Source organism: Episyrphus balteatus, chromosome 3, assembly GCF_945859705.1.
Source record: "Episyrphus balteatus chromosome 3, idEpiBalt1.1, whole genome shotgun sequence".
NCBI classification, from domain to species: Eukaryota; Metazoa; Arthropoda; class Insecta; order Diptera; family Syrphidae; genus Episyrphus; species Episyrphus balteatus.
In genome coordinates, this window is record NC_079136.1 from 54,591,648 (window position 1) to 54,604,291 (window position 12,644).

Below are 12,644 nucleotides of genomic sequence, written 5' to 3' on the forward strand. Positions count from 1 at the left end.
GTCTAACTGGCCTAGACTTGGAAATCTTTTAATTGAGAGTCTGTAATTATTGAGAAATTTTGGTCTTTTGGACTCTTAACTGATACTTCCTGGAGGACGGGAACAAATAATTATTTTTTTTTCCAATTTCAACCATCAACATTAAAACATTAATGCTGGTCACCTTAATTGTGGTGCACATATTACTCTTTGGCATTTTTACTTTTATGCTGTACTGCCTTGAATTGGCAGGATTTATATCCGGTCCTTTCATCACCTCATATTTAGAGGTTTTTCTACTTTTGTAACAAGAATGAGCATTTGAAATTATATCTCAAACTTTTTGAAGTACTCAAACTAATATGAAAAAGTGGTATAAGTTGGTAGTCAGCACTGAAGCTGGTTATGGTGGTTAAGGTACTTTATAAAGTTGTTCAATTGCATTTATAATATGTGTTCCCCTCAAAATAAATTAGTCTCTGAGGTAACGTTAAAAAAAAGGATTACATTTTTTTTCCACAAATAACCTCATTTTTATGAAAGTTATTATTTTTTATTGGTAAAAAAAGGTTAGTTTGGGTTGAACTAGTACTTAAAACATAGCTAATTTTTAAATGTGAATTTTGACGTGATAACGTCTTATTAATCGATGAATCTCGGCTGCATCGAAAAAAAAAGTAGCCATTTTCTCCCGTTGCGCCTGAGGTTGTCGTATAGATTGCAATTTAAAATTAAAATTAAACTATTAGAGATTAAAAAAATCTACTATAGTTATATCCTAAACACAAAGAATGGATTTTTAAAAATTCCATCACTAAATAGGGTAAATATTAGTAAAATGAAATGGTACAAAAACAAATATTTTCTAGAGGGTTAGTAGTTGAGAGTTATATATTTTATAATCGATAGATAAATTTGTTACTAGAATGGAATATGGTGTTCAAAAAATTCTTGAAAATTTTCAAATTGAGTTTTGAACGGTTTTCTGAAACAAAAGCATGAGGTAAGCCTTCTAAAAACTGGTTATTATGCGTAAGTGTATAGAATTTATTTTACGACAATTTTTGAGTTATACAAATGGAAAGTTAATAAAAAAAAAACTAGGACTTTTTTTCTAAGACGCAAGATTTCAAATTATGATTTTTGAAAAATAAACTATTTTTTAGCGTTTTTTTTTTTAAGTGGTTTTTCGATTTTAAGAATTTTTGAACGCATAAAAAGAAAATTTGAACTAACAGGCCTCAAAAACATTACTGATGTGCATGCCTGTGCAAAAAAAATTCCTTTGATTTTTGTTTACAGTTTTCAATCGTTTTTTATTTACCAATGCAAAAAACTCAATTTAGTTTCCCTTTTTTTTCATAAAAAATTATTGAACTTATATATATTGTACTTTTTATGCAATTTACAGAATTAAATATGATTGATTCTTTAGAAAAAAAAATAAGGCTTTTAGATGATAAATTTTTTTGTAAAATGTTTATATAAATAAAATGCACGACTGGGTCGTTGCTTAAATTTTTAAGACTTTTTATATAGAAATTTGGATTTAGATTTGGATTTGATTGATATATTAACATGCATTTTTAGAAAAAAAAAATTTCAAAATCGTTAGAGCCGTTTTTTAGAAAACTAATTTTTTATAAATAATTTTTTGGAAAAAAAGTTTTAAAAAAAATTGGTATGCCATTTTGTAGAAACCACTAATCAATATCTAAAAACAAAAATTCATAAAAATTCAATGTCCCGTTTTCGAAAATTTGATTTTTCAAAAAAAAAATTTCAAATTTTTTTTTAAAATCCAAAATTTTTTTTTTTTAATTTTATTTTTGGTTTATATTTAAATTATATGAATGCTTCTTCACAAAAAGTTTCGTTGAAATCGAATAAGCAGTTTCGGAGATAATCGGATTTTTTGAATTTTTTTTAACAAAATCGTTGGAGCCGTTTTTGAAATATTTCAATTTTACTAAAATCGGTATATGACAAGTACCGTTATTTTTGGTCCAAAAACCCCTCTGGAGAGTCGCCAAATAACGCTACATACCAAGTTTGAGATTAATCGGTCCATCCTTTTAGGCTGTAGCTCCTTATACAGACAGACAGACAGACGGACTTCCGGGACTCACTTTTTTGGCATTCTCTACCATCGTAATGTCATTTAAAAATGTTATCTCAACTTTTAATAAGGAAATTAATGGTCTTCTTAATATTACTCTATTTATCAATAAGTTTTTCATGCCATATTAACTCAATGCATTTGAGAGTAAAAAAAAATTCGAAGCTAAACAAGCTTAAATTAGAGGTTTATAAAATTACCTAGTCACGTCTTTTATAGAATTGCTAGCCTGTAATAAGGTGATAATTGAAAAAAAAAAATACTCTGCAGGTTCTGGTAAAATAAATAAATTTTTTTTCTTGTATTCCTATCCAGATATTTTTTCAACTTCTGCAGGAAACATTTTCCACAGAAAACTCTTGAAAAAAGTAGCAAAAATTCTTGCCAAATGGCATGTGAAATAAAATACACCTCATGTTTTTCTATCCTACCATATATACCAAAAATTTCATAATAAAAAAGTTACACAAAAAAAAAACAGATCCTTGTACAATGCCAGTGGCTGTATTTGGTAAAACCTCCTTATACCGCCCATTTCCATAATCATTTTTTAAACTATTTAACAATTTCGTTCAACCTTATACAATGAGTCTTGTTGCCACATACAACATAAAAAATAATAAAAAAAAAAATTTGAAAAACCATTGAAAAATTCCAAACACACACAGAACACAAAACAGAAAAAAAAAATAAAGTTAAAGAAACAAAATCCCCACAATGTGTCCACTGAGCCATGGGAGGACTCTTGGCCTACAAATTTCGATTTTCACACTTCGTTTGATTCTCTGCCACTGGGGTGCATTAAAAACTTCGTTCCCAAGTATTATGTATGTATATTTAGGTTTTGCTTTCACCCTCCTCTTTATTGGAGTTCTGTTTTCACTTTTTTTTTTTTTTTTTGTGAATAGCTCGCATTTTCTGGAAGAATCACCCACATATATAGGTTGTTTTTGCAGCTTGTGTTTATGCTCATCCTTGTTCGTCCTTTTTTTAATTTTTTTTTTTTTTTTTTGAGGGTTTAGATCGCCAGTCAAATGGGGAGGAAAATTTTCACTTTATGGCTAGTTTCCTCTCTCATCGGCCAAGGACTCACATGAAGAGGTGCACTCTCTGCTCTCTATCGTTGTCGTTGTCGTCGCCAAGAATATCATCGTAAGGATGCTGCCGGTATATAAAGTCTCTTAGTTCTTTTACTTGTTTAAAGCTATCATTTTCTTTCATACCCCCATTTAAAAAGGAAAAAAAAAAAAAGACCGGCGACAATTTATTAACCCTCAACGGAATTTGTTTTCTCAGCGTCATTTCGTTAAGCAAGCACAACGGTTATAATTTTATTTTTCACCATCTCACTTTATAATAGGAAAAATGGAAAGCTATAAGATTGAAGAGGACGATCGTTTCCGTCGGAAAAGGAAAATGCAAGTACTATCAAGCTCTTTGGTTATACCTACTACTTTTTTTTAAATTATTATTTCTATACTTCTTATATATATCTTAACAAAAGCTGTAAAGATGAGAAAATGGGATAGGTACTACTTCAACAATCTTCAGATGAATTGAATATTCTTCAGACGGAGGTAAATTAAATTTCAATTCGAATTGAACAAAAGTAACGTTGTGCACAGTGAGAGAGAGACTTCTTGTCCTTCTTCTCAGCCAGAAATTCAGGTAGGTAAAAGGTACCTATCTATATACCTCTCAATAGGATGATGGCAACCCAAAGTTAAGTGATGTGGACTTGCCTTTAATGCATCCATTTTGTTGCGAGCTCAAGTTGAGTGATATTTTTCAGCTGAATGGTCAAAGCGGATCTAAAGGAGCAATCATAAACTCATCATCAAGTTATTCAACCTTTTTTTTTGTGTGCGTTTTTTTTTTTGTGTTTTTTTCTTTGGTTCTATTTTTTTTCCAAATGACCTCGTCTTGCGCGAAAAATCCTTTGAAAGATAATCAAAGAAGAATCAAATTGGTTGTTTGATTTTTTGATTGCTGCCGTGGCGTGAAGAAAATTAAGTGTTTTTTTTTTACTTTTTCAATTTTTTTACATGCTTTTTTTTGTATAAAAAATTAATAAGGAGTTTTTATTAAAACCATGTGATATTGAGTTCATTAAAAATTTTAAGTCATCAACCGAAGTTGAATTAAGAAACAAATTTTGTAGAATAACTCATCATAGTTTGTTTATATAGAAAAATGTTACTCATACGCAACAGTTGCCCAACTTTCCATGATGCTACTAACTTTTTTTCAAGTCTTAGAGGGTTTTTAAGCCTTTAAAGTGGGTGGACTTATGTCGTTTCTGAAATTAACGAATTTTTTTTTTTTGTAAAACTTTTGTTTTTATCTAGCTATAGCTTTTCAATCCTGCTTCTGATTTTAATGAATAAAATAGCAGTAGGTAGAGTAAATCTTTACCTTTTTATAGATGTATAACTTTAAGGCTTGCGTGTCATGATGGCTGCCAAAATAATTTAAAAATGCTAAAATGTCATATATTCAACAGTTAGAAATCTGGCTATAACTTTTGAACCCTGAGTTCAATTTTAAAGAATTTAATAAATATTGATAGAGTAATTAATTACCTTTTTATAGATTTATAACAAAAGGGCGTGCGTTTCAAGATTGCTGCCAAAATAATTTAAAACTGGTAAAAAGTCATGTATTTAACAGTGAAAAAGGTTGCCACCGCATGAAATCTTTCCATATATTTTCAACCCTTTACTTTAAGTTTTCGTATTTTGGGGGGTCCGACATACTTAGCTTTTTTACAGAAGATGAAAAAGAAAAATAATTAATTTACACTTAAAAACAAAATTTCGAAACATTTCAAAAAATTGTTTTTCAAAAAAAAAAAAAAAAAAATTGAAATATTTTTTAAAAATCCAAAAATGTGTTTTTTGAAATTTTTTCTATTATTTGAATATTACAGTTAATTTAACGTTTTTGCATAAAAATTTTCGTTGAAATCGGATTAGTCTTGTAAGAGATATTTTGAAACCAAAAAAACGGTTGTATGGCATGTACCGGTAGTAACCTTCCAAAAAATATTTTTTTAAAATCAAAAGTTGGGTCTTGTTTGTAAAATTATACAAAAGTTTTTTTATCAAAATCGTTAGAGCCGTTTTCGAGTTATTGGGTAGGTACCTATAACTTGAAAAATTTGTGTTTCTAATTGAGATATCTATAAAAAAAAAAACAACTTTCAGAATTCTATAAAAATCATCTGTACCAAATTTGAAGAAAATCCGTCCACCCGTTTAGGCTGCGGAAATGTGTACAGATGGACATACAGACTCACGGAGGCAATTGCGAGACCAAATTTTTTGGAATTCTCCATCATCGTAGATAATGATGGTTTTGATTAAAACCTCAATTTTTTTTTTCGACACGAAACCAATACTTTCCCTATGGAACAAGTAAAAAATATGCTTTGTCAATATGGATCTTTTTGGGTTCAAACTTTGCAAAATTCCAAACCGCAAAATTTATAAAATAAACATTTAAATAAAACAGTTTTTTTTTTTTTTAATTTTATTTTAAGTTTAAACTTTTTCTTTCAATGTTATATCTAATCCTAAGTATTTTTTTTTTATTTTTTAATTTGAAGGTCTAAAAAAAATGTTCCTAATTTCAATGATTTTTTTTTAACTAACAAATCAAAATGAATGTAAATTATTTACTTATAATAATTATTCTATAGCATTATAATCATTTAATTTTTAATACAAATTAAATTATTCTATTTACAAAATTAATAAACCTAATCTTAAAAAAAAAGTTCAATCCTTCTTTTGTTTTTTCATGAATTTAAAAAAAATATTTAATTTGTTTGCATTATTTTAACCTTAAAAATGGTAAACTATTGTTTGACAAAAATTAAAATGATTCCCTACATAATTCAGATGTATTTTGTTTAATTTTTTTTTTATAAATAAACGTCACGTAAATGTTACGCAACTGACTTAAAGCAAGACACACATACAAAATATATATATATCTTCCACTCCACTACCTATAAGCCTTCTCATCCGGATAAATTATATAAGGTTGATGATGATTGGCCGCATGGCCATTTTGTTGTTGCTGCTGTTGTTGTTGTTGTTGTTGCTGTTGTTGTTGGCCATTGCCAAAATATGTCATTCGACCCATTGTCGAATAAGTTGGCTGTCTTTGAGTTAGATTTTGCTGTGAATGATGCATTGCCTTGTGTGGTAAAGTAGCATAGTTTTGGGCTGCATATGGTGGCACAGCATAAAGAGCTGTAGCTGGAGCACCTTTATAACTGACCTGAACACTTCCCGGTCCCATTTGCATTGGAGGCATTCCCATTACTGGGCCGTTATGATATTCCGCACTTGTCATTCTCAATCGAACTATGCAAATTATAATGATCAGAATGGCTATGAAGGCGACCACTCCACCAACGATTCCAATTATTAAAGTGTCATCGTTATTCATTATGGGTTGCTTCATATTTGGCATTTTGGTCTTAATTTTCATTGGGGGTTGAGTAGGTTCCAGTGACCAGATAATCATGGGCTCTTGAGTTGTTGAGCGAGTGTAAAACTTAGAGGAAGACTTTGATGTACTTGTGGCTCTCTGAGTTGTTGTTGTCATTCGTCGGGGGTCACAAGTAAGCTCGTCATCTCCAACTTCAATAAGCTTTTTACCCTTGAGGTATTCTGGAGAGGCACATTCGACATCCGACATATGGGAGCTTGGAAGCCATCTTCGCAAGGCCCTAGCATTACAATCACAATGAATAGGGTTGGAATTGAGACCCTTGAGTTCGAGACTCGATCGACGGTCTTCAAGAGCGTTGAGAAACTGTGGGGACAAGACCGTCACCATAGAACCCTCAATGTCAAGTGTCAAATGTGAAGACCGCGGTACCGGGAAGAGAAGAGCTGGTGGAAGAGCCGATAACGATGTATTTTGAAGCTTTATTGTAAGATCACTGCTCTTCAAACCAGCAAGACTGCCCGAAGAAATAGTTTTTAATCGTTCTCCTCTCAAACCTATGCATTTCAATCTTGGATGCTTTGCCGGTTGAATTTGATCGATACCAATTGTTGGATCTTTTACTTCAAGTTCAATTTTCTCCAAACCTGGTAAGACTTCTAGAATTCCTTGCATATCCAAATAGCCTAAGAGTGGAAGATTATATGCCTCTAACTGAGCCAAGTTGGGGATATCCTTAAAAGCATTCTTTTCAATCTTTGTACATTTCTCCAAATCTGATATCGCTAAAGACTTCAGCATCTCAAGGTGTTCGAAATCTCCTTGGGAAATCACTTCAAAAGTGTTATTAGATAAGACCAGGTTTTGAAGCATTGAAATTTTCGGCCAAGCCTTGGAGAGTTTACTTAGGTCTTCAAGTTGATTACCGGATAAATCGAGGGTTTCAAGAAGTGTAGTTCTCTCGAAAGCGTCTTCACTTATATCCCTAAGATTGTTATGGGAAAGGTTCAAATATTGAAGGAATGGAGTTTCCAAAGCATCAATGTGCTGAATTCCTGTAGCAGCAAGATTAAGCTCTCGAACGGTCTTGGGCTCATTGAGTATATTTTTCACTGCACCTTCTGACAAAGGATTGTAAGAAAGATCCAACATTTTAATATTCACCATGATACTATCATCGGCAGGGATAGCTCTGATTTTATTATGACTCAAGTCTACAGAGCTGACAAAGAAATACTGCCTCTGCAGGGCATTTAAGGGGGCATAGTCAAACTTATTATAAGCCAGGTTTATGTTTTCCAACATTTGTAGCTTATTTCTTTCGAAAATTGTGTCGGGAAGTTCAACAAGTTGATTTCCTTGTAAATTCAGCAATTCCAAACGGACTAAGCCTTCAAAAGTTCGTTCACCAATTCTATCAAGCTTATTGTTGGCCAAGTTCAAAACTTGAAGCTGAGTTGAATTATGGAAGGCCATTTCACTCAGGGAATCTAAATTATTATCAGCAACCAGGAGGGATCGTAATCTTGGTAAACGGGCAAAATCAAGTTCTTCAATACTTTTCAGCTGATTCATGGAAAGATCAATGTACTCTAGATATTGCAAAGTCGATATAAGCTCTGCGGGGAAGAAGCTGAATTTGTTATTCGAAGCTATGATCTTCTTAAGTCGTGGATGAATTCGGAAAGATGATGGGAAAAGATAGCTAAGATGATTGTCTGATATATCAAGTTCTTCCATTCCGGTACCGGTATTGAAGAATTCACCCTTGAATGCACTCAATTGGTTGCCTTTCAGACTCAAATGTTTAATATTCATAACATTGACAAAAGCTCCAGGTCTAATTGATGAAATGTGATTATTCGAAAGGTCTATCGATGTAATATTCCAAAGGTCTACAAAAGTTCCATCGTTAATCTCCTGAATACCGTTATCTTGCAAATGAATCTGTTTAAGGTCTTGAAGGGTAGCAAATAGATCTCCGGAGAGCTGTTTCACTGAACATCGACTTAGATCTACAACTTGCAACTTGCTTAAAGGTTTTATAAGATTTGGAGGGACTGGTGATAAATGAGGGTTGCCACTCATGTTCAAAACCTGCAAGTTCTCTAACCCTTGTAAAGCATTTCGTGGAATGTCAGCTAAATTGTTTCCACTCAAGTCGAGAATTCGAAGTTCTGTAAGTGCCAGGGGGATATTTCCCAAGCCTGTGATCCTATTTTGAGAAAGACGTAGTTCATGAAGTGAAGTTTCCAGACCCATGAAAATATCAGCTCCAACGACTGCTAAAGAATTTCCTGATAAATCCAACAAACGAAGATTAGCAAACATTTGGAAACTTCCAGGTGGAAGTTCTCGAATGACGTTTCTTGAAAGTGTCATTGAAGTTATGGCTTCAGGTTGAATTGAACCGAGAATTTCCGATGATAAAGCTGCAACTCGGTTAAAGTCTAAATGAAGTGAGGAAAGCTTAGGGAGTCTTCCTAAGGCACTTCCAGGTATTAGAAGTATGTTGTTGTCCTTGATGACAAGTGTTTGGAGGCTATCAAGGCCTTCTAAGGCATCGTCTTCGATCTGGAAAATAAGTCGTTATTGAAGTATAATTTTAGGCTTCTAAGGTGACTTACCGTTCGTAGTGAATTCAAGCTTAGATCTAGATATTTTAGGGCTGAAAGTTCTCTAAAAGTTCCTGGTGGAATAGTTGCTATACCATTTCGACTTAAGTCCAAAGTTTCAAGACCTTTAACAACTTGTAGATGAGTGAAATCCAATCTCTATAAGGAAAACAGATAATGAATATTTATAAGTTTTTAAAAAAATTTTCAAAAATTTCAAACCTGCAGCATATTCGAAGACAAATTTAAAGACTTCAAATCACCAACACTATCCAAAGCTATTGATGGAAATTGAGAAATGAAATTCTCAGACAAATCTAATTTCTGTAATGTTGGTATAGCTTCAAAAACATCACTATTTAAGTTAGTTATTCGATTGCCACCCAAACGTATTTCTTGAACTTTTCTTAAGCCTTGAAATGTTAGACCTTCTATGGATTTTATTGAATTATATCGTAAATCGATGATTTCTAAATTTGGTTGAGAAATAAAAGACTCATAGTGGATGGCAGCTGAAAAAAATTTAAGTTTAAGATTTTTAAAATATAAAAGTGAGTAGGGGTAAGTGAAATTACTTATATAATTATGTCGGAGAGATAAGATTTTTAATTCTTTTGGTCCGTTGAGAGAATTTGAGGGAATATCTGCTAAGCTATTTCGATCCAAATATAATTCCTGAAATAAAATTTTAAAAAAATACATTTAATAAGCTAAACTTAGAATAAATTTGGAGTCTCCAAACAGGCAAAATATTTTAATACAATATTCTAATACAAGATCTTAATTTAAAAAGTTGTATGTGTAATTGGGCGCTTGAAAGTCAATTAAGGGCTAAATACCTGTATTTTTGGTATTCCTTTTGGCTATTGACAAATTCTAGAGAAAAAAAAAAATCATAAACTATCGTAGTTTCAGTTTTGTAACTTATTTTTCTTTTTGTTTAAATTATTTTGGATTAAGAATTCGATATTTCAAACAATTTTGATATATTTTCTTCCAAAATGCGTCTAAGGAGGAGAAAAACACTAGCATTTTAAAACTGTTTTTATCCTTTGAAGAACAAATTTTACGTTTTTACTTTTAAATTTCATCTCGAAATTTCGTTTTTCTTGAAATCTTAAGAAAAATTTGTTTGATTTCCCAAAAAATAGTTACTAATAACACTGGTCAACAAGGTTTTTGCCACAAGAACCAAAATATACTTTTCTAGTAGTTTTTAGGGTGCTAAATCCGAATCTGAAGTCAGAAAAATTTGATTGGCCTTCGTTTTTGAAATATTACCGTTAGAAAATGTCAAAAAATGTAATTTTGGCTGTTTTCGAGGTTATGTTTTTATGTAGAGTAATTAATTGTGAATAAATTTGTAACGGTGCCTATAAGAGCTAGTTTTATTCTTTCAAAAAATGTTTAAATCTTTCCGATATCTCTTTTATTGCCCGAGATATTTAAAATTTAAGTAGCGGTCTTTGAATCAGAAACAACACTGGCCAACCAAATTACACTTTTTTGCCACAAGAATCAAAATATACTTTTCTGAAGGTTTTTGGGTTGCTGAACTCGAATCCACAATCAGAAAAATTTTATTAGCCTTCGTTCTTAAAATATTACCGTTATAAAATGCAAAAAGGGTTTTTTTTATAACGGTTATATTTCAAGAACGGAGGCTAATAGAATTTTTCCGATTGCGGGTTTGAGTTCAGCAACTCGAAAACCTTCAGAAAAGTATATTTTGGTTCTTGTGGCCAAAATTCTGTGACCAGTGACTTAAACTTTAGATTAAGTTTAGTTTCTCTTTGACTTATTAAATGAAACTTAAGATATCCCGAGCAATAAAAGAGATATCGGGAAAATTTTAAAAGTTTTTGAAAGAAGAATATCTGTTCTTACGTTACAAATTTGTTTATAATGAATTACCCCACATAAAAATAGAACCTCGAAAACAGCCAAAATTAGGTTTTTTGACTTTTTCTAACGGTAATAATTCAAAAACGAAGGCCAATCAAATTTTTCTGACTTCAGATTCGGATTCAGCACCCCAAAAACTACTAGAAAAGTATATTTTGGTTCTTGTGGCAAAAAAAAAGTTAAATTTTGTTGACCAGTGTAATTTTTGTTCTTCTTTAATAAATGCAAATCCAAAAATTTTAGTATTAAATGAATTGTTTATTTATAAAAGATGGTAAGAACACTTCCTTATACAAAATACTACTCAGTTTTTTCTTTCTAATGAAAAATTTTTAAAAGTGGACTTATGACCCTTTCAAAATAGCTGATTCAAATGTCGTAAAACCATTTCTAGAAATGCCACACTTGTGGATACAAAATCACTGAATGAATATGTTTTGCGAAAAAAGATTCAATTGTTAAAAATGTACCTCAAACTTTCTATATTTTTCTGTCCAAACACTGCAAAATTGTTTTGCTTTGAGTGTGCAGAAGATGTTGTAGAAGAACGAAACAGTTCTTGGTTTTAAGCCAAATCCTAAAAAAACGATGGTCTAGCAGCATGTATTGGCGCCTTTGCAGAAAAAATTGCATCAAAAGTACCATTTTTCTGAAAATTGATAAAATAAGGGTAATCACTCAAAATAACTTGAATCCTAAAGTTCTCCTCGCCTTGTTTACAAAAATACCCATGACAGAGGTGTTATCCGCTCTGAAGCACCCAATAGATAAATCTAAAAATGCGTTAGTTTTTGCTAACATGTTTGGGTATATTTGCAATCAAGGAGTCAGAGACAACAGGATGAGACTAATTTGAAGTGGTTAACGCAAGCAATTGCGTTTTAGTATTGAACATATTTGTATATTAGGCCGGTTTATCTTTTTTGCCTTTTCTCTTCAAAGTCACTTTAAATCAATCTCAAATATACTTCAAAAATAATAGTAACAAACTTTTGTTTCAAAATTCTAAGGACAAACAAACGTTGCAAATTCAAAGTGTAGTTCTTAAAGAAAGAACCTCCTGTCGACAAAAACTCTCTGTTGTTCTGAAACTTATTTATTTCTCATAGGTTTTTGGTATAGTTGATTATTCAAAAAGCTTAAAACTGAGTTAAAATTTTCAATTACTGCGGAAAGCATGAATATGTCACAACTAAGCAAAAACAATCTGAATTTGTAACAATTAAAAGTGGGATCCCACAGAATTCTATACTCTGACCTATGTTCTTTTCCATGTAAATTAATAGTGTTTTAATTTTAATTTTGTTTTACTTACCTTTATGCTGATGATATTAAGTTTTTTTTTGAGTTGTCTATTCATCATATTAATAATAAACAAATCATAAGAAAACATCTACGGTATCGGTTTCTAATTTTGAAAACATCTTAAAAAGTTAATGATTTCTGAAAACTACAAGGTATTACCATACCGAATATTCATTAAATAATTAAAAACTTAACCTCCTCATATTTATGGAATAATAATTTCATTAATAAACAATGCAATTTTCAAATGTAAACAATAA

The 12,644-nt window shown here is 31.3% G+C and overlaps 1 protein-coding gene across 1 annotated transcript in view; it reads right to left on the minus strand.

Annotated features, from left to right (window-relative positions):
- Nucleotides 1-5,966: 5,966 nt before the first annotated feature.
- LOC129915573 (chaoptin) overlaps nt 5,967-12,644 on the minus strand; it is a 46,180-nt gene continuing 39,502 nt past the window's right edge. Inside the window, exons 6-9 of the mRNA XM_055995181.1 lie at nt 9,750-9,849; nt 9,397-9,686; nt 9,187-9,333; nt 5,967-9,133 (exon numbers count right to left, since the gene is read on the minus strand). Of these exons, the coding sequence (XP_055851156.1) occupies nt 6,107-9,133; nt 9,187-9,333; nt 9,397-9,686; nt 9,750-9,849 (3,564 nt within the window). The 3' untranslated portion in view covers nt 5,967-6,106. The remainder of the gene's footprint in view (nt 9,134-9,186; nt 9,334-9,396; nt 9,687-9,749; nt 9,850-12,644) is intronic.